The sequence below is a fragment of the Trichosurus vulpecula genome, chromosome 5 (genome assembly GCF_011100635.1).
Source record: "Trichosurus vulpecula isolate mTriVul1 chromosome 5, mTriVul1.pri, whole genome shotgun sequence".
Classification (NCBI taxonomy): Eukaryota; Metazoa; Chordata; class Mammalia; order Diprotodontia; family Phalangeridae; genus Trichosurus; species Trichosurus vulpecula.
Window position 1 is genome coordinate 9,668,360 of NC_050577.1, and position 25,748 is coordinate 9,694,107.

The window sequence follows — 25,748 nt, forward strand, 5'->3', positions numbered from 1 at the left end:
GATGTGGCAGAGATGGGACTGAATGTGAAAAAGAAATTTGGAACAAAAGCCTAGCCCAGCACTCTCATTTCACTATATTGACAGCTGTTACCTGAGCATTAATGCCCAATTCAGAAGATACTGAGGTTTTACAATTTCTATTAACATTCTATGCATTGGGGAAGAGGAGTATTCAGAAAAGAGCATCATCCCCACCCTCCCACTGCCTCCCACATGGGAGAATCTATAAGGAAACCTGCCGACAAGGTACCCACAGGGAACACGGGAATGGGATGAATCCAAGCAGTATCTCTAAAAATAAAAAAAAGGAGTTTTTACAAAGGACTAATTCAGACAAGAAGGATGAGATGGACCAATTGAGCCACAAGCATTTATTAAGCATCCACTATTTGCCAAGTACAGTTATAGATGTTGGGAATACAAAGACCAAAATGAAACGTTCCACTTCTCAGTGATCTATGGCGGAGGCAGAACAAACTGTGCCCAGATACGTGGATGCACAAGATACACAAAGCCCTTTGGCGGAGGGGACTGAAGCCTCTACTGCTAGGGCAGGAAAGGCTCCGGCAGGGCAGGGCCCAGAAGGACCCCAAGGTTTCCAACTGAACTTGGAAGTCTAGAAGGAAACGACTGCTCTTAGCCAAAGAAGGAAACGGGAGAATGCAGGGAGTGGCTATTGAGGAGAGGCAGGGAGAAAGAGCTCTGTTCTGGATGATGCCACAGAGGAAGGATGTGGGGAAGGACACAAGACCAGGATCTAGCTAGGTGCATCCCATCCACCCCTTCACCTCGACTCATGTTATCAAGTACCTTCCCACATAGACTGGGGTCACAACGAACTCACAGAGTTGTAGAAAAAGCCATGATTCATTATTGAGAGGAGAAAAGTCCTTTGAAGTTTAACTTGAAACTTAACAAAAAATGTACAATTAATAGTAGGTGGCATTATTATATACTGATAGCTCAAAGCTATCAAAGAGCGTACATATTGTTGTAAATTCTCACTAATTCTCCCAGCACTCCCAAGGGCTGTATACTGGGCCACCACTATCTCTCCTTTATGAACAAAACAACTTGGGCATGAGGCAATTAGGTAAGCAGCCCATGATCATAGGGAGAATCAGCAGTAGGTCAGAAACTGGAAGCACAGGGGCCAAATTCTGAGCTCAAGCTTGACTAGTATCTCACTACCACTCTGTAAGGAGTAACACCATCTGAACTTGAAAATGTGGCCTCTTTTTGGCCTTTCTATGCTAACCATTTATTTCATTATTCTCTTCATATCCCCAAGACTCCAGCACATGCTCGGGAGTTAGGACCCTAGGCCCATCTTGCTTGGTGGGGGCCTGTGGAGAACTTGACATTACTGCAAAGGCCTTTGGGTAGACGGGTATTATTAACCTGAAGAAACTATGGAGAAACATGTTCCCATGGGAAAGAATGTTCTCCCTAGGCGAGAAAATGAAAGTGATTCTGTTCCAAGACCTTGTTTCTAAAACAATTCAACTTCAGTTAAAGTGTCCCTTCCAAAAAAAAATAAAAAAAAAATAAAGTGTCCCTTTTTCAGCCTCCTTACATTCCCAGAATTGTATTATCCGCTCCCCACTTTTCTTTCCCCCCTGGACCACTCCCAACTCATACTTTGTCTCTGCAGACCAGCTGTAAGAGGACTGGCCATGCAGCCATTCTCCATGGGCAGAAGAATGTGCCTGGGAGACCTGCACCCATGATTGCACTCCAGGTTCCTTCAGGGCATCACAAGTAACAAAAGTGCCTTGGCTAAACCAGGAAAATGCAGAAGCAAAAGTGAAATCTTAGACAATGTTTAATGAACATCCCACTGATTGACTGATATACTCTAGCTTAACCACCATAAACACCCTGTAACACAGGATGGGCAGGCACTCTTTACTTCCATTATGCAGACAAGGAGATTGAGTCAGCAATGTCATTAAGCTACTGGCCCAAGACCAGAAAACTAGTATGTGGAAGAACTGGGACTTGAACCTGGCTCTGGAATCAAAGGACCTGGGTTCAAATCCTGTCTCTGATGCTTACCACATGTGTGACCTTGAACAAGTCTCCTAACCTCCCAGAGGTCCAGGTCACTCAACTGTAAAGTGAGGGGGAGGGGCCAGATGGCCCAAGATCCAGTAGCTCTAGGTCTGAGATCCTATAGTCTCCTAATTCCTACGCCCTCCCACCCAGGATTCTTTCCACTAAACTGCCATGACTGAGAATCCCCACTTCCCTCCCACCACCATTCTTGCTCTTAGCATGATATGTCAGCTACATACAGAAACATCTGCACTAAGTTGTAGGGAATTTTTGCTGTCAAGGAACTTACAGGCTTTAAAAAGGAGACACAGAAAATACTCCAGTGAAGAGACTCCAACCTAAAGCAATTTTGTAAATAAACACAAAAGGAAGGTTTGTCAAAGGGGGAGCTCATCATCATGCAGTCTGGGAAGCAAAGGGTGGGCTTAGAGCCCGTCCCAGGGTGCTAACAGCATCTCCATGCCTTCTGAACATGCATGTGTGGTGGGAGGGAGGGATGTTCAGGAACCCCAAGGGTCCCCAGCCATTTGGCTGCTTTACTCTTGAAGCAGCGGGCAGTGGCCAATGGCCAGAGGAGGCATAACAATTCCAATCATGTTCTCCACACCAAAGAATGCCCCACACCATCACTTGGGGCTTGAAAGGGCTGCATCTGACACCTTCCTTTGAAACTGTCTCAAGTTTCAGTCAAGTGTCAAGATAAAGGCATGTCTTTTCTAGGCTCTTGGGCCATTACTCTCACAGACTAGATCTACAAAGCCGAGCCCCTCTTCGGCTCTAACACATGAACCAGCAATCACGTGTTCCCATCCCATGGAAAAATTCCAGCCTTGCTCTCAGTAGAGAACATGAGAGGTGTGAAGAATCTACAAGTTCAGGAAGTTGGCCAGAAAGCTGACCTTCCTTCCATGCTCTGAGAGACACTCTTCTCCCTGAGCCTGGGATGTTGGCCCCATCTTTCAGAGCACACAAGTGGTTTTTAATTCCTCCAAGGATTAGGAAGCAAAGGTCATGGTTGCTTTTAAGGCCAACTTCACAGGGACATAATATTGATAACATTCCCAATCTATAAGCTCCTTCTCTAGCCTGGCACAGTTCAAGGGCATTTTAATTCAGAGCAAGTAAAGTCCAGATTTGTGCTTTTGACAGTGAGATTCCATGGGGGCCCCATGAGTGACCAGGATGATGCCAGCACTAGACATAAAAGACGCACTGAGCACTTTCAATGAGTCCTTTAAATCAGTGGGCAAACAATCCAGAAATCTGTCTTCAATTTCCTCCCAAACCTCTCCTACTATGAGATTCTTCCATCAGACTTTATTGGCCAACATGGTGACTTACCAAGCTAAAACATCTCTATCCCTAGCTGAGAAAGAAACAATCACCAAAGTCCAAATTCAGCTCAGATGCTCCAAAGTCTAATCTCTTTGCAATGTGTGAAGAATATCTTCTTTCCTCCCCTTGAAGGATTCTGGAGCACTTTCTGCTGAGTACTATATGTCTACACCACTGTCTTAAAGCTAGTGTTAATTTTCTAATAACAGACACTTAAAATTGGCATTCCCGAGATGAGAAGAAAAAAACAACTGGAGACACCATTTTGGATCTTAGGGGCATCTAGCTTAGACCCAGCCATACAAAGAGACCCAATGTGCCCTAAGTGGTTTGAAAGAGAAAACAATCTGGGGAAGAAAAGAGAAAGCAAACAGTGAATGAGGGAAAAGAGACCAATAAATGACAGACAGCTGCCCGGCAGCCAAACAAAGATGCTCAATTTCAGATTTGTGAGAAAAATAGATGTTTGTGCTGCCTGGACTGGAAATGAAGGGTCAGAGAGTTTGATGGAGACAGCAGGAGATCCCAGAATCTGCATGTTTCAACTAGAAGGCCAAAGCATTCTCGCCCCAAGGGCACTGGGACTCAGGCAGATTCTTTGAGGATGTTTTCTATGATCAGATCTTGACTACATTTTTTAAATGAGTCACTGTATGGAGGATGAGCTTTCCTGTACTCAGAAAGTCAGAGCAAAAAGCAGACAGATATGTGCCACCTTGTCTCCTGCACAAGTTTGTACCTGTTTCAATATTACTATTTTCCACATTTATAATGCCTTACTTTCTTTTTAACCTTTCATAATATGTGATCTAGTCTATCTCTTCATCTATCTCTGTCTCTCTGTCTACCTCTGTCCCTCTGTGTGTGTCTCTGTCTCTCTTTCATCTCTCTCTGTCTGTCTCTCTTACTTCATTTCTCTGTCTCTGTCTCCCTCTGGGTCTGTCTGTGTGTGTCTCCCCACCCCCCACTCCCAAGGGGAACAAATAGCTGAGAAAGGCAAGTTTCTAAAGTGACTCATCAAGATATTTACAAGTCCCATTCTCTACTTCTGAGCATAAATGGTATGTTTTTATTTTCCTTACCTACACCAAAGTTTGGAGGAGCTGCTGGATTAGGGGCCATCGAGTCTTAGCTGTAAGCACTCTCTCTCTTACTGTTTTGGGAACTCTGTAGCTACTGACATGCATCAGCTAGACTTGCTTTAGAATAAGGGGGAAAAGCATATCTACAAAATATTCAATAATAACATTAGTTCCCACTTCCCAGGACCATAGTCCTGTGATGATGTACCAATATTATTCCTACTGTAAAGCTGAGGAAATTACGGCTCAAAGAAAGATAGCCACTTGGATCTGGCACAACTAACCCCGTGTTAAACACCTACTATGTGCCAGGTACAAAGAATACAAAGAAAAGCCCAAACCAGCCCCATCCTCTACGAGTTCACATATCAATGGGCTAAGAGAAGATGCCAATAAACAAATACACTCAATTCCCACATGCAGAGAGCTATTAGATGTCAGAGTTGGAAGGCAAACTCAGGTCTCTCCAAAACTCTTCTTTGTGTTTTTCCAGTACAATACCAGGCTGGCTCCAGAGCCAAAGGTGCAACAGATCGCTTCTAGTCTCCAGCCAAATAGTTCTCTTTGGTATGAGTGGCTTAAAAGGAGGATCCAAATTAATCAAACTGCTACTAAATCCCATTGCCTCCCTCCTGTCCTTGCTAATTAAAGCCTGACGCAAATGTCCTTCCACTTTGTTACAGACTCACAGAACACACTAGACAGCACTATCATCAAAGAGGCAAAGAACAAACACTGTATTGTGCACAAATAAGTTATGCTAATAAAATGTGAAAAATTGGAAAACGAGGCCAGGGAGACCAAAGTCAGGAAATGTCCAAAATTAAGGCCCCTGAGTAAATCATCGGTGTCACTTTACATTGTCAATATACAGTGTGAGTAATGGAAATCAATGCCTGGAGAAGAAAGGCACCAAGTAAGTGGGGGCTGAGGGACCAGAACCTGCCACAGGGCCATAGACACATATAGAGAGCACGGATGTTCAGGAGAAGCCAGAAATCCAGACAGTGGCATTTCTTGGGTCCAGCTTCCTTCATTTTTCAACCTGATCCAAAGTAATTTTCTTTTTAATAAAATAAAAAAATAGTTTGAAGTGACTCAAGAAATAAAGGCATTATTTTCTTCATATGCAAAATGTGCCTAGCTCCCAACAATGCAGAACCAATTTTATTCATATGCCATTGGACTTTACTCCTTCAGTGGAGGCTACAAATTCAGAAGCAAATTGAGCTACGTTAGCAATGCATAAAGGAAGCCCATCAATTGTGCAAATACAAGCATGAGTTTTAAAAAATCTGTAAAGCAATATCATTTGGTTTCACCTTAAAAAAGCATCTGAGCATGCTGACAGACTAGAAAAGTCTAACAGTGAAAGGCGGCTACATGTTTTATTAATATAAAAAAAGGATTTTCTGAATGTTAACTTCTAAATCCCCTGCCTTTATATTTTGGTGAAATTAAATTTCCAGTAATAGAGCCTGTAAACATCCAATAAATGGAGATTATTAATGAACAGACAAAGACACAGACTCCTTTCTCAGCCATTAACAATGGTGTCCATCTGGCTAATCAAAACTGAATACTTTTAAGTGGGAAAACATCCCACCTTCCATATTTTCATAAAGTAAGTGAAACAAAGGCCCATTAATCTCTTTTATTGCTTAAAATCATTGACTTTTCTAAAGCTATAATCAGGAAAGAATAGAAGAAAACTCTAAAATACTATTCATTGAGTTGCAAAGTGGGATCCATCCAAAGGATGAAGGAATGATGGTATAAGAAAACAAAAGCAAACCTTTTTGAAAATTTCATAAGGACTTTTCTTCTTATAAAAAAACTGAATATTGATCCTTTTGCCAAGACATGGTCAGCATATTAAATTAAGTGTGGTTTGGGACTGTTTGGATTGCTTATGTAAATCTAGTTAAAGTACGTTACTGCTGGCATCTGCAACCACTCTCAGAGTTGGGGTAGGTCTGAGCACGCACAGCGGGCCTGGGTGGGCTCGACAAGTTTGTTCAAAAAAAAAGGACAATACCTCTTTGTTAAGTGGCTGTTTACAAACTTATCAAATCAAACTCTAGACCCACTGTTTTATCTTAGTGCCGCCAATTTATTAACACTTTCACCAAGAAATGTTTGTGTTTGGAATCTCATTCACAGAGAAACTCAGAATGAAGCAACACACACACACACACGCACACACACACGCACACACACTGAATGCCCCGGTAGAAAGGGGGAATTTAATGAAGAATATTCTTTAACAAACTTTGACATATAAAAAATTCATTTCTAATGCTGTGAATTACTCCCCTGTGACAAAGTATATACAGAATTCTTTTCAGTACAGACAGCAACTATATGAATAAGGAAGATAAGGCATATAATATTCCTCATAAAACAAATTCACCATTTCTTAGACATACACAGTCTGCAAAAGGCAGTTAGACTCTTGGGAAAGCATAAAGCTTAGCTAGCTAAGCAGCCTCAGAGCTCAGGAAGAGGCTGGGACATGCCAACTTCCCCTTCCAAACTTTCCAGGCTGCTGCCATTTGCCTTTGCTCCTCACCCTTCCTGATCCAGCCCTACTGGCTCACTCACTGCTCTGCACATCATTAGTCAGTCAATTAACCAGCATCCACTAGGTGCTTACTGTACCCAGCATTGTGCTAGGCACCGAGGATGCAAAGAGAAGGGGGGAAACATGGTACCTGCTCCAAAGGAGCTCCAAGTCATTTGTCTAAAATTTCATTAAATATTTCCCAATTATTTAGAAAAGATGTTAACATTCATTTGAGTTGAGTTCCCAGTCTTAAGGAGGAGCCCATATGCAAGAAATGCTAGATACAAGGCAAAGACAATATAAACAAATATCAGAGAAAAGAGAGTGGAGAAGTGGGGGACAGGGATGGGGAGCAACAAGGCAAAGACCCCGCCCACTTCCAGTGGAGCCACAATCAAAGGCCCACTGCCAGCGAAGTGACAGCTCAGGCGAAGACCAACATGGAAACGTTTGGAACAAAACCAACGGGGCAATTTTATTTCATGTGCTTTATGTATGTTTGTTGCAAAGGTTTTATTTTTCTTTTATCTACCCTCAATGAGGGGGAAGGAGAGAAAATGGATTTTTGTTCACTTAAAAATTAATTTTTAAAAAAGTTGCTACTTGATAGTAGTATCAGACCAATAGGAGATTACACTCAGTAAATTAAATAAGGGGGAGGGAGAGGAGAGAATGTTCACAGCAGTTTTTTTAAAAAGCCCTTTTTAGTCACCATTATTATTATTTCATTCCTGAAGGGTTCTAGTCATAGCTAGATATTGTGACAGACATCAGACACCTGGAACAAGGCATATACTACACATTAAATGCATATGTGCACACTAGAGATGTTTCCTTTGACCAATGCTTAACCACAATTAAAAAAATCATTATGATTACTATTACTGATATTTTCATAACACTTTAAGTGTGCAAAGTACTTTATTATCTCAACTAATCCTCAAAATAACGTTATGAGTTAGGGTTGTCTCTATACCCATTTTAAAGCAGAATAAAGTGAGGTAAAGAGAGGTTCTGTACCCAGGGCTATATAGCTAGGTAGAGTCCAAGTCAGGATTCAAACTCAGGTTTTGTTGACTCCGAATCCAGCATTATATCCACCAAGCTTGGCTGCCTCAAGGTAGCAGTTACTCATTAAGCCTCTAAAAAGATATGTGTGTGTATGTATATACATGTGCACATGTGCATATGTAAATATGTCTGTGTGTATGTAGTTGTATGTGTTTGTGTGTATATGTATACATATATATATATACACATATATAAAATCAATCTATATTGGGAGGCACAAAGCATAAAAACAGCTCCATCTCTGACCTCAAGAAGCCTATAATCAAACTGGGATGCTGATAAGTCCCCAAGTGAGTAAGAGATAAGATAGAATCCAGATAAGGGGAAGGGTAGCTTGATGTAGAGCCATAAGACACTGGAGAAGGAAACATCACTTTTAGCCAGAGAAATCAGGGAAGGCTCCATGGAAAGGAAGCCTAATCTAATCCTCAAAGGCAGAAGAATAAAAAAATAAAAATAAAAAGATGCACAGGGAGCACCCTCCAAGCATGGGGGAATAGCTGGGGCTGAAATATGGTAATATTTACTCCCTGCCAAACCAGCTGAGGAAGCATTGTCCAACTTTGCAGCCCTGGGGAGTTCAGAGGGGCTGTGGCCTAAAACTCACCTAAAGGAAGTCCTCAATTGACTATGTCCCATTATCCAAATTTGGGGCCTAAAATCATCATTTTGAGGATCTCACCATTTCAATAAAAGCACCCAGATCAGAGAATAAGAGAATCCGAAAGCCCACAGCCATGCTCTGGGGGCAGAACCAGGAGCAGGAAGGCACATTTAGGCTTGAGATGAGGAAAGATGTCTGAATCAACATCCAAGACTTTATTAGGTACTATACAGGTACTACGGTAGGTGCTGGGAATACAAACACAAAGTGAATTCAGCATCATATATGATGCTGATTAGTAATTGTCAAGATTCCCTTTGCTCTCACACATTGCTAGGCTACAGAACTTAGAAACATGTGCCAGATCAGCAGGAGGAAAAGCAGATCACAGAATCCCCATGCCCAAAGGGACCTTGGAGGCCAAACCAACAAGCCATGGCTCCGTGCCTGGCATAGAATCAGACACCAAGCCAGCAAGCATTTATTAAGTGCCTACTGTGTGCTAGGCAATGTTCTAGGCACCAATGGTACAGAGAAACATAAAGATAGCCCTTGCTCTCAAGGAGCTCACACAGTACATACTTAATCAATCTTCTACTTAGCTTGCTATCCAGCCCCCAACTCACTTGACTACCCACCTACTTAGCTACCTATGCCTGAACAAGAGGCTGCTGTCATTTCCTAGATGGGTGACCCTGGATGGGCAAGTCACTTCACCTTTTGCCTCAGTTTCTTCATTTGCAAAAGGGGACAATGAGAGTACCTCAGGGCTGTTGTGAGAACCTAATGAGATGATAATTGTCAAGTGCTTGGCACATAGTAAGGACCATATTAATATTAACTATTATTGGCCATTAGTATTATCGTACCTCTATTTGGAGAGCTCTAGCAAAGAGATGCAGCCCTGAAGCAGCCCATTGCCCTTGGGCAAAGACCTCCTCTCCAGAATCTTGTCCTAAGAGAACCCCCAGGCCTCCTTTTCCTTTCAGTTATGCTCCACCCCATCCCCCATATTCCTGGCTCTGCCTTCTGGGGCCCAGACAAACAAATGCATGAACCTGGGAATGTATACCTCAAAAACTCACAGCTGCTTCAGCTATTATGTACCTTAATGCATTTTTATGTTTATTAAGAAATTCCTGGCCTTCTCAATGGCCTCCATTCAAGTTCCCCCCTGGCAGTGTCTGGCAGCATTCCCATGGGCTATTTCTACTACCCTGACAGTGCAGGGGGGTGTCTCTCTGGGTCCTGTTCAGCAGAGGTTGGCAGGCCTTCAAGCTGTCAGCCCGAAGAGGACCAGCAACACTGGCATCTCCTGGTGCTGCCAAGTGAGTGTCACAGTGCCAGCCTAGAAGGCATGTCCAGGGCTCACTGATCTCAATCAGCTGTTTCTATCTGACCAGATGGATAACTTTCCCCAAGCATGAAAGAGCACTCTGGAATCTGAAACTAGTATGAGGACAAGCTTCTCCCCCAGAGAGTGATCTCCAGTTGTACCTAGAGCCGTGAGGGGAGACATGGGCACTTACGCCCATGGTAATTATTTTGCCAACATGGGTACAGAGTAGCCTCACAGGGAGTGGGCCCAGCAGCCAGGTGACTTGCTTCCCAGAGACACTAAAATCAAAGCACAAGGATATGAAATGAGTTTTACATTTCCTCCTGCTAAGAATTTAACCAACCACATCTTTGTTTAGTCAAGGCCTCATGGGTAATGTCTGCAGCCCACATTGCCAGGCCAACATGTAAATATATGTCAACATTTTGATTTATATACTATGGATGATCTGTTTACACACAGAGAGAGACACACAAATTATAGCTCTTTGGTGATTTGAAACTCAATATACTTGATGGAGAAAGAATTTAGTCATGAACTCCAAGGAAAGGTTAAATACAAGAGTGTGTTTCCTACCATCAGAATGAACCTCAGGCCCCTAAATGTCAAGCCAACTGACAGCTTTCTAGAGCTCTGTCAAGCCATGAAATACTCAGATCAGAGCTCCAGAATCCTGTTACAACTTGGGGAAAATTTTGTTTCTCAGGTTGCTTCCTAGCAAAAGGTCTGATCCACTCACGATAATGAATGAATAAGGGATTCAAATTAAGAGTCTCTGCCCTCAAGGAGTTAACATTCTAATGGGGGAAGACAACACATAAAGAAGAAGGGGGAACAGGATGGAAAGAGAGAGAAAGAGCATTTATTAAGCATTTACTATATGCCAGGCACTGTGCTAAGTGATGATATGAATAGGTAAGAATAAAAGAAGCATGCCAGGCCCTGCCTTCAAAGAGCCTACAACCTAATGGGATAGGAGTACCCAGAAAGGGGAGCCAGAAAGCACAGGGGAAGGGAGGAGGTGCTATACAGGACAGCTGGATTCTAGGCAACATGATAATAGCCAGAATGCAGGCAGTATGGTGTGGAGATGGCCAGGAAGTGCCATGATAAGTGCCCAGCTAAATAAGGCTGAAGCTCCCTGAGTGTCCCAGAAGCACTGTCCAAGGTGCTGGTGAAAAGGGGGTAAGGATGATGGCCAGAGGACCAAGAAGATGGTTTGGAAGTGGATGGAACTTGACACTGAGGCCTGATTCCTACTTATTACATAGTTTCTTTCTCGCTTGCCTATCCTTCAGTCATCATGCATGAGTTGACTCTACCACAGGTGCAAGTTAGCAGACTGAAGGCACTAAATTTGTTTTAGACTTTGGTAGGTGGCAGCTCTCATCTGTTAGTGAATGAAGAGAAGTAGCTTTTCCCAGGGCCCCACAGTGGACTCTTATCTTAAACAACCTTCCCCAACCTTGAAAGGGTAATTCATCCCTTTAAAAAAGCATTCAATTTATCCAAAGTCAGAGGTGTAGATTGAAGTAGGGACATTGAATAAGATTCCTCCTCAAGTGGCACTCTTATGGCCTGAATGGGAGAAGCTCCAGGTATAAGCATAGCTCTTTTGTATACCTCCCCACCCACCCCCATCTAGCACAGTGCTAGCCACACAGGCATTACTTAAGCAATACGCGTTAATTGACTGCAGTCATCATCCTAGGTATTTATGCCTGAACTATGATACAAAAGAAAAAAATGAATGAAAAAGAATCATAGAATTATGGAATTTGAGGATCTCAGGGGAAATCTGGTCCAAAAAGGCCTTGCTTTCAGAGCACACACACACTGTAACTCCAGGGGAGAGCCTTCCAGTGGGGAAATCCAGGACCTTGACAGGCAGCCCACTCCACTCCCAGATGTCTCTTATCGTTGGGAAGGTTTTCCTGACATCCTAACTGCATCCCATCATACCTGGTTTTGCCCTCTAAAGCCAAGCAAAACAAAAATCAAATCTCTCTTCCACATATCAGCCCTTCAGATTACCTGAAGACAGCTATCATGTCCTTTCTTCACTCTCCCAGAATCTCCCTTCTCCAGGCTAAAAAGCTCCAGGTCTTCATATGTCACAGGCTCGAGGCCTTTGATTCCCCAGGTTTCTCCTCTGATTATGATACAGCCTCTCATTGTTCCTCCTAAAGCATGGCCCTCAGAATTGAAGAATCATCAAATGTTGGCACCAGAAGGGCCCTTCAAGACCATTTAGTCTAACTCCCCCATCCTACAGATGAGAGAGTAAGACCCACCAAAGTTAAGTTGGCTTGAACTGATCATACATTAAAATTCAGTGGCAGAGTTGGAAATAAAACCTAGATCTGATGCCAAGGCTAGTGTTCTTTCCATCATACCATGCCAGTAATGGAAAAGAAATACCTCTAGAGGAAACAATACCATTTATTTGACCTCAAAAACACAAAGTTTCAGATATACAAGGTTAGGGTTAAAGAGAATTTCAGAAGTCTCTAAGGTTCAGCCCTTCATAGGGCAGTGTCTGTTCTCTCTCCCTAGAAATGGGGGAAGCAAAACATTTCACATATTGACAAGAGGCTACGGAGGGCTTTACTTACTGATGTCTCACCATTTGAAAGCATCGATGAAGTAGCTGAAAAATCCATTTAAAAACTATCTATTTTGTGTCTTTTGATCATTCTCAAGTGTCTCTCCTTTTGTGAATGTGCCATAATTCTAAGTATTTCCAAAGCCACAAATATTTCTCCCAAAAATTAAGAACCATGAGCAGCCAACATGCTCACCACGCTCTCTTCAAAGACCGGTAAGATCGGGCTAGAGCAAAGCCCAGCTTGGCTGCCAGTTGGCACATCTACTTGTTACTAGGAGTCAAGATTGGAACTTCCATGTTGAATTCTGACCTCACCTCCATTTGGGAAACACAAGTGACTGCTACAAGGACAAACATACCTTTAATTATGGATTCCATAGCATATAGATCTCGTCTGTAGGTCACCTAAAGGACAGAAAAATCTCATTAGACTTCACAGAACAGGAAGGAATGTACAACCAACAAAACAATGCCCTGGAGCACATTCTTGATACCAGAAGGGCTAGAAACCAATGATAATGTCAATGTTTTAGTTATATAAATACTACTGGCAAGCCACATAAAAATTATTTCTGAATTCTGCAAAAAAGAGTTTGAAGACTGTTTCCAAGCCTTTGGACATTCAGAGAATTTATATGGCAGCAGTCACAAAATGTTTATTAATAAAAGAATTATTTTTTCTAAATATTTTCCACAAACCCTAGAAAATGAGTTTAGCCGTCATTAAGCCAGCATTCAGAAGGCCGTGTTCGGGGTATCATCATCGAAAAGCAAGTTCTGATGACAAGGAAATGTCAGCATCACAAAAATCACCAGATTGTTTACTCAATTGCAATGAAATGCTTCTTAAACGTCAATCCCACATAAAGGAGGATTTCAGCCTGGAGAGAATGAATGCTCCTGTGAACACCCAAGTTAGGATCACAAAGCTGGGAAACCTTGAGGTTCACTGACATTCCAAAAATGTAGCCCGGTGGAAATAAGCAGGGACCACAGCAAGATGTCTGCCACAATGCCAAAGCTTTGATAACAACTTCCCCATAGTTACCTACACTTCACACGAGGAAGGTCCCAGTTCTCCAAAGGTCTGAGCTGGAACAGTTGTAACAGCTGACATTGATGGAGCACTTGAAGGTTTACAAAGCACTTTACAAATATTATCTCATTGTATTCTGACAACAACCCTGGGAGGGATGTGCTATCATCGCCTTCATTTTACAGAGGAGGAAACTGAGGCTCAGGGCATTACCTGGCTTTGCCAGGGTTACAGTCATAAGTGGCTAAAGATTAGACGTCAACAAAGAGTAAGGTCTCGATAAATAGATTGGATATGTAGATTTGAGAATGATTAGCACAGGGATGATAGCTGAATTCATGGCAGCTGATGAGATCACCAAGTGAAACAATATAGAGGAGGAAAAGAGAGACACCCGCCATCATGACCTGCATGCGAATCCAGCAAAGCAGTCTGAGAAGAAATGGTCAGATAGGATAGAGAACTGGAAGAGAGGAGTAGATACAGATAGAGAATACATACATTCTCTCTCTCTCTCTCTTTCTCAAACAGTTGAGGAAAGATCCCTCAGGCACTCCATTTGAAGCCTCCTTCCAAGGTGACCTTGGGCCAGAAATGACCAGTCTTTAGGTCATTCAGTCAGTTGCAGAGAATAAAATTACTATCATTAAAATTACTATCACTAAGTAAAAAGAGCTTTTTAAAAACAGTGCTGAGCACTCAATATAAGCATGTGATTATAAAAGTGAGTCTTAATGTTCAATTTGACATTAGCTGAAGTCAGCCTTATGAGCAAGAGATTGGCTTCTTTACCTAAGGCTATTTCCTCCTTTCACGTTAGATAATTAATGATATAAACAAGAGAGACAGCTAAATTGCTTTTCTTCTATAGATTCTGGCCTATAAACTTTTACATGCCTACCATTGACAGATTAAGTCTTCTTTGATTTTTATTAAGAATCCTGTATGAAAAGCACTGTTGGATTCTTTAATAATCCTTCTCAAAATCCATATGCTGGTTAATTAAAATAAATTATACTAAAAGTCTGAACAAATACCAGTGTTTCCACAAAAAGAACCAAATGTAATGTCTATCCTTCTAGATAGAAAAAAAATGAATAAAATAAATGAACAGATGAACACATTAACAAGGACCTGTGATTTTGTAAAAGCAGGAACTTCCTCCATCAAAATAGATTTCAACCCACCTGTGCCTTTATAGTCTTAGAGAGTTACCTGAGCTTCAGGGAGGTTTAGTGACTTACCCATTGTCATAGAGCTAGTAAATTGCAAAGGCAGAATTTGAACCCAGCTTTTCCTGACTCCAAGTCCAACATTCTATACATCTAGCATTTCTGTGGTGCTTGGAAGTTTGCAAAGGACTTTACAAATATAATCTCATTCTATCCTCATAACCCTGGGAGGCAGGTGCTGTAATTATCCCCATCTTATAGATAGGGGGAAACTCGGAGTGGGGTAAGTTAAGTCATTTGCCCAGGGTCACATAAGTAGTAAATATTGGAGTCTGAATTGGAGTTCAGGTCTTCCTGACTCCAAGCCCACTATGCTAACTACTACACCACCTAGCTGCCTCATACTACATTTTGTGTGAGATATATATATATACGCACACATATATATATACACATACATTTAGTGGGTCAGTGTGTGTATACACATACATTAAATACATAGTATATATGTATATTGTGTGTAAATAGATATGCATACACACACACACATTGGGGCAGCTGGGTGGTACAGTGGATAGAGTGCCAGGACTAGAGTCAGGGTTTTTAAAAATATTTTTATTGAGATTTTCTGTTTCTTCCATCATCATACGCCTTTTCCTCTCCCCAAGAACCATCTCATATGACAAATAGTGGAAGAGATTTAGGGAGAAAACAAATCAATTATTTTTATTTGTTTAAATAAATATTTCCCAATTACAAGTAAAAAAATTAACAATCTTTTTTTTTAAATTTTCAGTTTCAATTTATGAAGAATACTCTCCATCTTGAGGGAGAGAACTGATGAACTCTGAATGCAGATAGAAGCATACTTCTGTGATCCAGCTTTATCTGGCCTCCTGGTCGGTCCTCACCTATGAGGCTCCAACTCCTGACTCTATCTCCTGGAATCCTTCAGGACTGATATCAGATCACACACTAGTCCAACAGCCTTGTCCAGTTATGCCCCTCTAAGATGAGCTTTCATTTACATTATATATACAGTAACATGCACATGCCTAGTGATGCATATATTGTCCTTCCATTAGATTAGGGTTTTTTAAAATAATTTTACTGCTATTTTCTGTTCTTTACATCATCATATGCCTTTCCTTCTCCCCAAGAACCATCCCATATGACAAAAAGTAGAGGGGTTTTAGAGAGGGGGAAAAAATATTTATTTAATTAAATATTTCCCAGTTACATGTAAAATTTTCTAACCATCTTTTTTTTCATTTTGAGTTCCAATTGATCTCCCTCCCTTCCACTTCTTTCTCCTTCTGAGAAGGCAACTAATTTATTTTGATTATATATGTGAGGCCATGTAAAACATATTTCCATGTTAGCCAAATTGCAAAAGAAAACACAAACAAAAAAAACAATAAACATAAAGAATGTTTTTTTTTTCTTAAAAGTATGCTTCCATCTACATTCAGAGCTCATCAGGTCTCTCCCTGGAGATGGAGAATGTTTTCCATCATGGGTCCTGTGGAATGACCCTGGATCACTGAATTGCTGAGAATAGCTAAGCCGTGCACAGTTGGTCATCATATAGTATTGCTGTTACTGTGTACAGCATTCTGATTCTGTTCACTTCACATCAGTTTATGTAAGTCTTCCCAAGGTTTTTTTCCTTCTAAAATCATCCTGTTTGTCATTTCTTTTTTTTTAATTTAATATTTTTTAGTTTTCAACATTGATTTCCACAAGATTTTGAATTACAAATTTTCTCCCCATTTCCACCCTTCCCCCCCACTCCAATATGGCATATATTTTGATTGCCCTGTTCCTCAGTCTACCCTCCCTGTCACCCCATCCCCTCCTTATCCCCTTTCCCCTTACTTTCTTGTAGGGCAAGATACATATCTATACCCCATTGCCTGTATATCTTATTTCCCAGTCGCATGTAAAAACAACTTTTTTTCAGCATTTGTTTTTAGAACTTTGAGTTCCAAATTGTCTCCCTTTTTCCTTCCCCACCCACCCTCCTTGAGAAGGCAAGCAATTCAACATAGGCCATACATGTATCAGTATGCAAAACACTTTCATAATAGTCATGATGTGAAAGACTAACTATATTTCCCTCCATCCTATCCTGTTCCACCTTTATTCAGTTTTCTCCCTTGACCCTGTCCCTTTTCAAAAGTGTTTGCTTTTGACCACCTCCCCTGCCCCAATCTACACTCCCTTCCATCATCCTGGAATATTAACTAAGTTGGGACTTTTTTTTGTTTTGTTTTGTTTTTTGGCAGGGCAGTCGGGGTTAAGTGACTTGCCCAAGGTCATACAGCTAGTACATATGTCAAGTATCTGAGGCTGGATTTGAATTCAGGTCCTCCTGACTCCAGGGCTGGTGCTCTACTCACTGTGCCACCTAGCTGCCCCTAAGTTGGGACTTTTTTTTACTGTTTTAGAATGCTAAATTAATTGTCTTTGATTGAGCCTTACTAGGTGCAAAGCCCCAGGCCCAAACCCCTAATTACTAGGTGCTAAGCCCATGTGGGCATGAAGCCCTCAGGGTCCTAAGGGGAGTTGCTAAGACCAGAGCCAATAGTATCTGCCTAAGTTCTGGTCGCTCAGATGACGTTTGATGACATCCAAAGACTGTATAAAAAGAAAGAATAGAGCTATTTGCTTGAGGCTCTCACTCCTGGAGGAGTGTTGGCATAGAACTCTGGGCAGCCACTCTAAATGCCTCCTGGCTTATCAACCTAGATGTTGATGGTTTCTTGGTAACTATGAATTGTTATCTGGTCTGTTTATATTGTGTATGTTTGCAATTTGTTTGTATTTGCTCTGAAGTTCAGGCTGCTGGCTTTTCCTCCTGAGCTAAGTGAGTTTATATGTATACACTGGATTAAAGCAAGACTGTTAACCCCTTAACATTACTTTCCTTAGTAAAGCAGATAAAAAGAACCTATGCTGGCAGCATTGTTGCTGGTGGGCTTGTGTTGGTCTTTCACCCCCACAACAGCTCCTAGCTGAACTGTTGCAATACATCCCCCCTCTCTTATCCCCTTCCCCCCCTACTTTCCTGTGAGGTAAGATACCCAATTGAGTGTGTATGTTATTGCCTCCTTAAGTCAAATCCCATGAGAGCAAGATTCACTCATTCCCTTTCACCTGCCCCCTCTTCCCTATCAAGAGAATTGCTGTTTCTTTCCACTTTTATGTGAGATAATTTACCCCATTCTATCTCTCCCTTTCTCCTTCTCCCAATATATTCCTCTCTCGCCCCTTAATTTTATATTTTTTAGATATCATCTCTTCATATTCAACTCACCCTGTGCCCTCTGTCTACATATATGTATATTCCCTTCAACTCCCCTAATATTGAGAAAAGTCTCACGAACTACAAATACCACCTTTCCATGTGGGAATGTAATCAAAACAGTTCAACTTTAGTAAGTCCCTTATGGTTTTTCTTTCTTGTTTACCTTTTCATGTTTCTCTTGATTCTTGTATTTCAAAGTCAAATTTTCTATTCAGCTCTGGTCTTTTCATTGAGAAAGCTTGAAAGTCCTCTGTTTTATTGAAAGTCCATATTTTGCCTTGGAGCATGATACTCAGTTTTTCTGGGTAGGTGATTCTTGGTTTTAATCCTAACTCCATTGACCTCCAGAGTATCTTATTCCAAGCCCTTTGATCCCTTAATGTAGAAGCTGCTAGATCTTGTGCTATCCTGATTGTGTTTCCATAATACTCAAATTGTTTCTTTCTGGCTGCTTGCAGTATTTTCTTCTTGATCTGGGAGCTCTGGAATTTGGCGACAATATTCCTAGGAGATTTCTTTTTGGGATCTATTTGAGTAGGCGATCTGTGGATTCTTTCAATTTCTATTTTACCCTCTGGGTCCAGAATATCAGGGCAGTTCTCCTTGATAATTTCTTGAGAGACAAAGTCTAGGCTCTTTTTTTTTTTGATTATGGCTTTCAGGTAGTCCAATAGTTTTTAAATTGTCTCTCCTGGATCTATTTTCCAGGTCAGTGGTTTTTCCAATAAGATATTTCACATTGTCTCCCATTTTTTCATTCTTTTGGTTCTGTTTTATAATATCTTGATTTCTCATCAAGTCACTAGCTTCCACTTACTCCAATCTAATTTTTAAGGTGGTATTTTCTTCAGTGGTCTTTTGGACCTCCTTTTCCATTTGGCTAATTCTGCCTTTCAAAGCATTCTTCTCCTCATTGGCTTTTTGGTGCTCTTTTGCCATTTGAGTTAGTCTATTTTTTAAGGTGTTGTTTTCTTCAGTATTTTTGGGGTCTCCTTTAGCAAGTCATTGACTTGTTTTTCATGATTTTCTTGCATCACTTCATTTCTCTTCCCAATTTCTCCTCTACTTCTCTTACTTGATTTTCCAAATCCTTTTTGAGCTCTTCCATGGGCTGAGACCAATTCATATTTTTTCTTGGAGGCTTTTGATGTAGGCTCTTTGACTTTGTTGACTTCTTCTGGCTGCATGTTTTGATCTTCTTTGTCACCAAAAAAGATTCTAGAGTCTGAGTCCTTTATTGCTGCCTGCTCATGTTCCCACCCAACTACTTGACCCTTGAGCTTTTTGTCAGGATATGACTGCTTTTAGAGTGGAAAGTGCTTTGTCCCCAGCTTCAGGAGTTTTGCACTGCTGTTTTCAGAGCTACTTCTACTCCACAATCACCAAAATCTCTGCCACACCAGAGTTCCTTCTCCCCCAAGAACTGCCAACCAGGACCACAATCCAGATCCAAGCAGGGCAAAGTAAGAGAACCCTGCCTCTGTACCAGCAAAGCAACCCCTACACTCCTGCTCTGATCCACAGCTTGATTCCTCCCACCATGTGGGTCTGGGCCTGGAAGCAGCCACTGGAGCTTCCTGCTGCTGCCCTCCAGGCTGGGGCCATACTCTGCACTTCTCTCACTCAAATCCAGCAGTTTTCCCAGTAACCTGCTCCATTGTCTTTGGTGTTTGTGGGATGAGAAGTCTGGTAACTGCTATACCTCAGTGATCCATGGCCCTCAGGCCTGTTCCGCCTGACTCCTGGTCTGTCCTGTCCTGGTGCAGCCTGCACTGGGCTGTGCTCCGCTCCCAGCAGGGTGTGATAGACCCTTCCCACTGACCATCCAGGCAGTCTTGGACTGGAGACTTGTTTCCCTCTTATTTTGTGGGTTCTGTAGCTCCAGAATTTGTTCAGAGCCATTTTTCCAGGTGTTTGGAGGGATTTGGAGGAGAGCTTAAGTGAATCCCTGTTTTCCAGCCACCATCTTGGCTCTGCCCCCCATTTGTCATTTCTTATAGCACAATAGTACTCCATCACATTGATATACCATAGCTTGTTCAGACATCCCCCAATTGATGGGCATCCCCTCAATTTCCAATTCTTTGCCACAACAAAAAAGCACTGCTATAAATATTTTTTTTGTACAAATAAGTCCTTTTCCCTCTTCTTTGATCTCTTTGGGATACAAACCTAGTAGTGATATTGCTGGGTCAAAGGGTATGCACAGTTTTATAGCCCTTTGGGTGTAGTTACAACTGTTTCTCTAGAATGATTGGACTAGTTAACAACTCTACAAACTATCTGCAATAGTTTCTTTCATGAACAGAATTTATACATGTTGATTCCCCCATCAGAATGTGAACTACTTGAGACAAAGGCCTATTTTTTTTTCCCTTCTTTGTATCCTCTGTTCTTAGCACAGTGCTTGGCACATAGCAGGTGCTTGATAAGGACTTGATAAGGACTGATGTGGTCCTACTATCTGTCATCTTATCCAAATGGACTGGAAACTCCTTCTCACATGGAAGAACTGAGCCTTAAGTGATAGGAGGCTTTCCATTTGGCCCCTCCTACTTTTTAAGTTCTTTTCTTCAGTAAATTCTCTCAGGAGGTAGACAGCATCTTTCATCATGAGGCCTTTGGAATTATGGGAGTCATTGTGTTGATCAGAGGTACTAAATCTTTCATTGTTGATTATCTTTACAATGTGGTTGTTACTGTGTACAATGTTCTCCTGGTTCTACTTACTTTACCATTGCATGAGCTCATACGAGTGTTCCCAGGTTTTTCCAAAACCATCCCCTTGATCATTTCTTACAACATAACAGCATTTGTGAAAATAATAATAAAATGAAATACCATAACACTCTATCACATTCATGTACCATCATTACCTGTTGAACCATTTTGCAGTTGATGGGTATCCCTACAGTTTCCAACTCTTTGTGACTCAAAAAGATCTATTCTAGACATTTTTTGTGCAGATGGGTCCCTTTTCTTTCTTTGATTTCTCTGGGTTATAAACCTAGCAGCTGGATCACTAGATCAAAGGGTATGCACAGTTTAATAGCTGTCTGGGCACAGTTACAAATTGCCTTTTAGTATAGTGGGACCAGTTCACAGCTCTATCAAGCATACATTAGTGTGCCCACTTTCCCACAGCCTCTCCAGCACTTGCCATTTTCCCTTTGTTGTCATCTTTGCCAATCTGATAGGTATAAGGTGGTACCCTCAGGGCTGTTTTAATTTGCATTTATCTAATTATTAAGCATTTTCTCATATGGCTACTGACCCCTTCTTTCTCGTTTCTTTTCACTGATTCTCTTGATATTCTTGACCTTTTGTTTCTCCAGATGAATTTTGTTATTTTTTTCTAGTTCTATAATTATTTGGTATGGCAATGAATAACTAAATTAATTTTGGTAGTACTCTTATTTTGATTATGTTGGTTTGGCCTACTCAAGAGCAACTAATATTTCTCTAATTATTTAGATCTGTCTTGATTTCTGTGAAGCATTTTGTAACTGTGTTCACGGGGTTCTTATGTGTGTCTTAGCAGGTAGAATCCCAAAGATTTTATATTGTCTACAGTTACTTTAAATGAATTTTCCCTATCTCATTCTATGGGATTTTGTTGGTAACATACAGAAATGTAAATGATATATGAAGGTTTATTTTATATCCTGCATCCTTGCTGAAGTTGTTCAACATTTCAATTAGTTTTTTAGTTGACTCTCTAGAGTTCTCTAAGTAAATCATCAAATTATTTGCAAAAAGGATAATGCTGGTTTCTCTTTGACTTTGCTCATTCATTAATTTCTTGTTGTGCTGCTATAAGTTAGCATTTCTAGAACAATACTGAAAAATCTTGGTGATAATGATCTTACTAGACAGGCTTCAAGATTATCCATATTGCAAATAATACTAGCTTTTGGTTTTAGAGAGCTATTAGTTAGCATTTAAAGGAGAGTTCCATTTATGCCTATACTTTCTAGTGTTTTTAGCAGGAATGCAGATTAGATCATTTTCACTCCTTGATTTTTTCTAGCAGGGAGTGGAGAGGGTTCTAGAAGCATCTCTGAATAGAAATGGAACTCAACAAATAATAGCAACAGTCAAAAATCCCTTTCATATTTTTTTTCACAATCTTTTTTTCTGCATCTATTGAAATAATCATGATTTTTGGATTTTTTGTTATCAACATAGTCATTGATCCTTATAATTTTCTGGTTATTGAGCCAGTCTTGTATTCCTGGAATAAATCCAGACTATTCATAGTGTAATATCTTTGTGATATGTTGCTACAGTATCCTTGCTAATATTTTATTTAAGATTTTTGCATTGATATTCATTATTGAAATTGGTCTATGTTTTCTTTCTCCTTTTTGACAGCCCCTGGTTCAGTTATCAAGATTGTATCCTACCTTAGAAACTGTTCTTTTGATTACATGGAATTTTTAAGTTAGCAGGAACTTCAGGTTGATCTGGTTCAACTCTTCGTTTCACAGGTGAAGAACCAGGATCCCACAGAGACTGGGGACTTATCCAAGGTGACAGCAAGACCTTTGAGGCAGTGTTCCTCTACTTGGTCCATGCTGCCCCTGGAATTAAATGGCAATCACTTGTGGCTGGGGACAATCTACAATCAAATAGCCAAACCACATCTCCTAACATGCAGTCCAGTTAGCAGCAGATATAAATAACCACTGGTGGACTGTTCAGAGATTCCAGAGAGTCTCAACTCAGACCAGAGTGACCATATGGGTCCAAGTTTGAAAAAACAATATGGAAGGACTTTTGACTGGTTATTGGGCATATTTGTTAAGTTCCATTTCTATTCAAAGATGCTTCTAGAACCCTCTCCATTGTCCCCCCACCCCCATCCCGCCAAAAAAAAAATCAAGGAGTGAAAGTTACCTCAGCTGCAGGTCTACTCATTTCCCATTTCTTGAACCTAACTACAAAGTGAATGCCTGCAATGGGCTGGGCTGCATACCTCCTTCCTAGTCATAAGGAGAGGATCCTCAGGGGGAATAAGGTGGGGGAGCTGGCACTGGGAAGTCACAGCAAGAGGAAAAAGGAGCATCAATATAACATTGAAATAAAAAGAATTTTCATACACAAAACAGAAGCCTCTGTCTTTAAAACTGTACTTCATTGTATATTTGACATAAAACTCTAAAGCATGGCCGCTGGTGTTCAAACATGTATGTTTGTGATAGATTGTGTCTGACATTGTGTGCATGTGAGAGCATGCCAGCCTCACCCCTATTCCTGACAGACCCTCCCTCTGCAGAGCCCCCAGATCTCCAGGCCCCAGCAGGCTGGCTGCTCACTACTTCTCGCTCACCACAATCAACCTTACGATGGCTACCCTCACTTTATTTCTACCCTGACTATATATAAATATACATATATGTGTCTGTACATGTACATGTGTGTGGATAGAGAGAGAGAAAGGAGGAGAGGGGATTGGAAATAGAGGGAGGGAGAGAAGAGGGGATGAGAAAGAGAGGAAGGGAGAGAGAGAATGAACAGAAGAGAGGGAGAGAAGAGGGGATGGAAATGAGGGAGAGGGAAAGGAGAGAGAGAGAGAGAGAGAGAGAGAATAGGAGGAGGAGGAAGAGGAGGAGGGGGAGGGTGAGGGAGAAGGAGAGAGAGAGATCTGTTCCCACACTGACACAAGCCAAGCACAGACTCTCAGGCCTAGGAACACTCTAACTTGGCTCTACCCTGCTCAGCCTGAGCCAGGGGGTGGATATCATCAGGCCACATCAAAGGGACCATCATCAGAAGAACATATTGGCATTCTTGAAATAGCCAAGCAATCTGCAGCCATCCGACAGCTTTGAGCAGCTACCTGCCCCCACCACTTAGTAGCTGTGTGTCTCTCAAATCAAATGGTCTCAGGGCCCAACAGTTGTCACCTTAGAGATGCTATTCACTTATTCCAAAGATGTTGCCATTTTTGGAATGACTATCACAACCTTTAGCACATTCCTTTTAGGATTTTCAGATACCAGAACCAGAGTGTTCTCCATGACGGCAGAATCACTGCATTAACTCGGTCACCTTCTAAACAGCTAGGTGGTTCAGTGGATAGAAAGCTGTATTTAAAGTCAGGAAGACCTAAATTCAAATCCAGCCTCAGATGCTTACTAGCTCTGTGACCCTGGGCAAGTCATTTAACCTGTATTTGCCCCCATTCCTCAACAGTAAGAGGGGGATAATAATAGCCCCTACTCCCCAGGGTTGTTCTGAGGATTAAATGAGATAATACTGGTAAGTTATTTAGCCAGTGCCGGACACGTGTTAGGTGCTTCATCAATGCTCACTGACTAACAGATTACAAAAATGGAGACGCTAATACCTGTCCTGCCTAACTCAGATCCAGTGAGATAATGGTAAGCATTTTGTAAACCTTAGAGCACTTTGTAGCAATGGCTATTTGTCTCGTCTTTGTTTTTAAAGTTTCAATTTATAGTCACACCTTGTGCCCCAGATGCCAAAGCACCGACAAAGAGCCTGGGCTCAGGAGACAGAAAAGGAGACAGAAAAATGAAAAGATGATTTAAAAGGGAGGACGACAGGTGGGATACTCAGGAGGCACCGAAGGAAACAAAAAGTCCACCCCAATGAGACACCCAAATGCCTTTGCAAGTGAGACGCACCCTTTTCCAAAGGCAGGAGGCTGTACGGGTGTCCCTCCTGTCTTGGTATTAAGAGATTCCCTGTTGCCTTCAGAAGCCTCATCATCTCTGCAGTCCTAATTCCTAAGGGGGGACCCTCAACATTTGAGCAGTGTTGATCCCTCTGGGTTCTGTGGGTTGACATATGTAAAATGAGTCACCACAGTACCAAGGGCAGCATCGTGGAGAAGACAGCATTGTAACAGTGCAGCTGGCATCTGCTGCCCAGAGAAGGAGAGGACAGCCTTGCCCACAGCAGCGATGAGCATTTTACAAAAGCAGTGAGCCATCTGGGAAGATGACCAGTGGAACCACCCCCCCCCCCCCAATACTTGGCTGCCTCCAGGCCTTTCATCTAGCCAGCCCAGAGACCATGGCGAGCACTGAGCAAGAGAAGCATCTGCTCAACAAAGGGAGGCCAGTATGGCAGCATGGAGATCCCAACTACACAGACAAGGAGAGTCTAGCAGACCCAGCGCTTCTGGCCTTCGTATGGGCCCAAAGAGGCTCTAGCAGACCCAGCGCTTCTCCTGGCCTTCGTATGGGCCCAGACAAAGAGGCTCTAGCAGACCCAGCGCTTCTCCTGGCCTTCAGATGGGCCCAGACAAAGAGGCTCTAGCAGACCCAGTGCTTCTCCTGGCCTTCGGATGGGCCCAAAGAGGCTCTAGCAGACCCAGTGCTTCTCCTGGCCTTCGGATGGGCCCAGTGAATAAGACTACCAGTCACAACAAGCACAACAGTGGAGAGGGCCTGGGTTTGCATCTCAGCTCTGTCACTGGCTACCCAACCTCCACAGTCTCAGTTTCCTCATCCGTAAAGTGAGTGGGTAGATGAACCGATCATTAAGGTCTCTCATAGCTCTATATCCATGATCTTATGATCAACTGATCATCAGT

At 41.8% G+C, this 25,748-nt stretch overlaps 1 protein-coding gene across 2 annotated transcripts in view; it reads right to left on the minus strand.

Moving 5' to 3' along the window:
* The window catches only part of CRPPA (CDP-L-ribitol pyrophosphorylase A), a 268,571-nt gene that overhangs the window by 176,614 nt on the left and 66,209 nt on the right, over positions 1 to 25,748 (minus strand). For both annotated transcript variants that reach the window (XM_036760933.1, XM_036760932.1), the window contains exon 5: positions 13,023 to 13,068. In XM_036760933.1, coding sequence (XP_036616828.1) covers positions 13,023 to 13,068 — 46 coding nt within the window. The remainder of the gene's footprint in view (positions 1 to 13,022; positions 13,069 to 25,748) is intronic.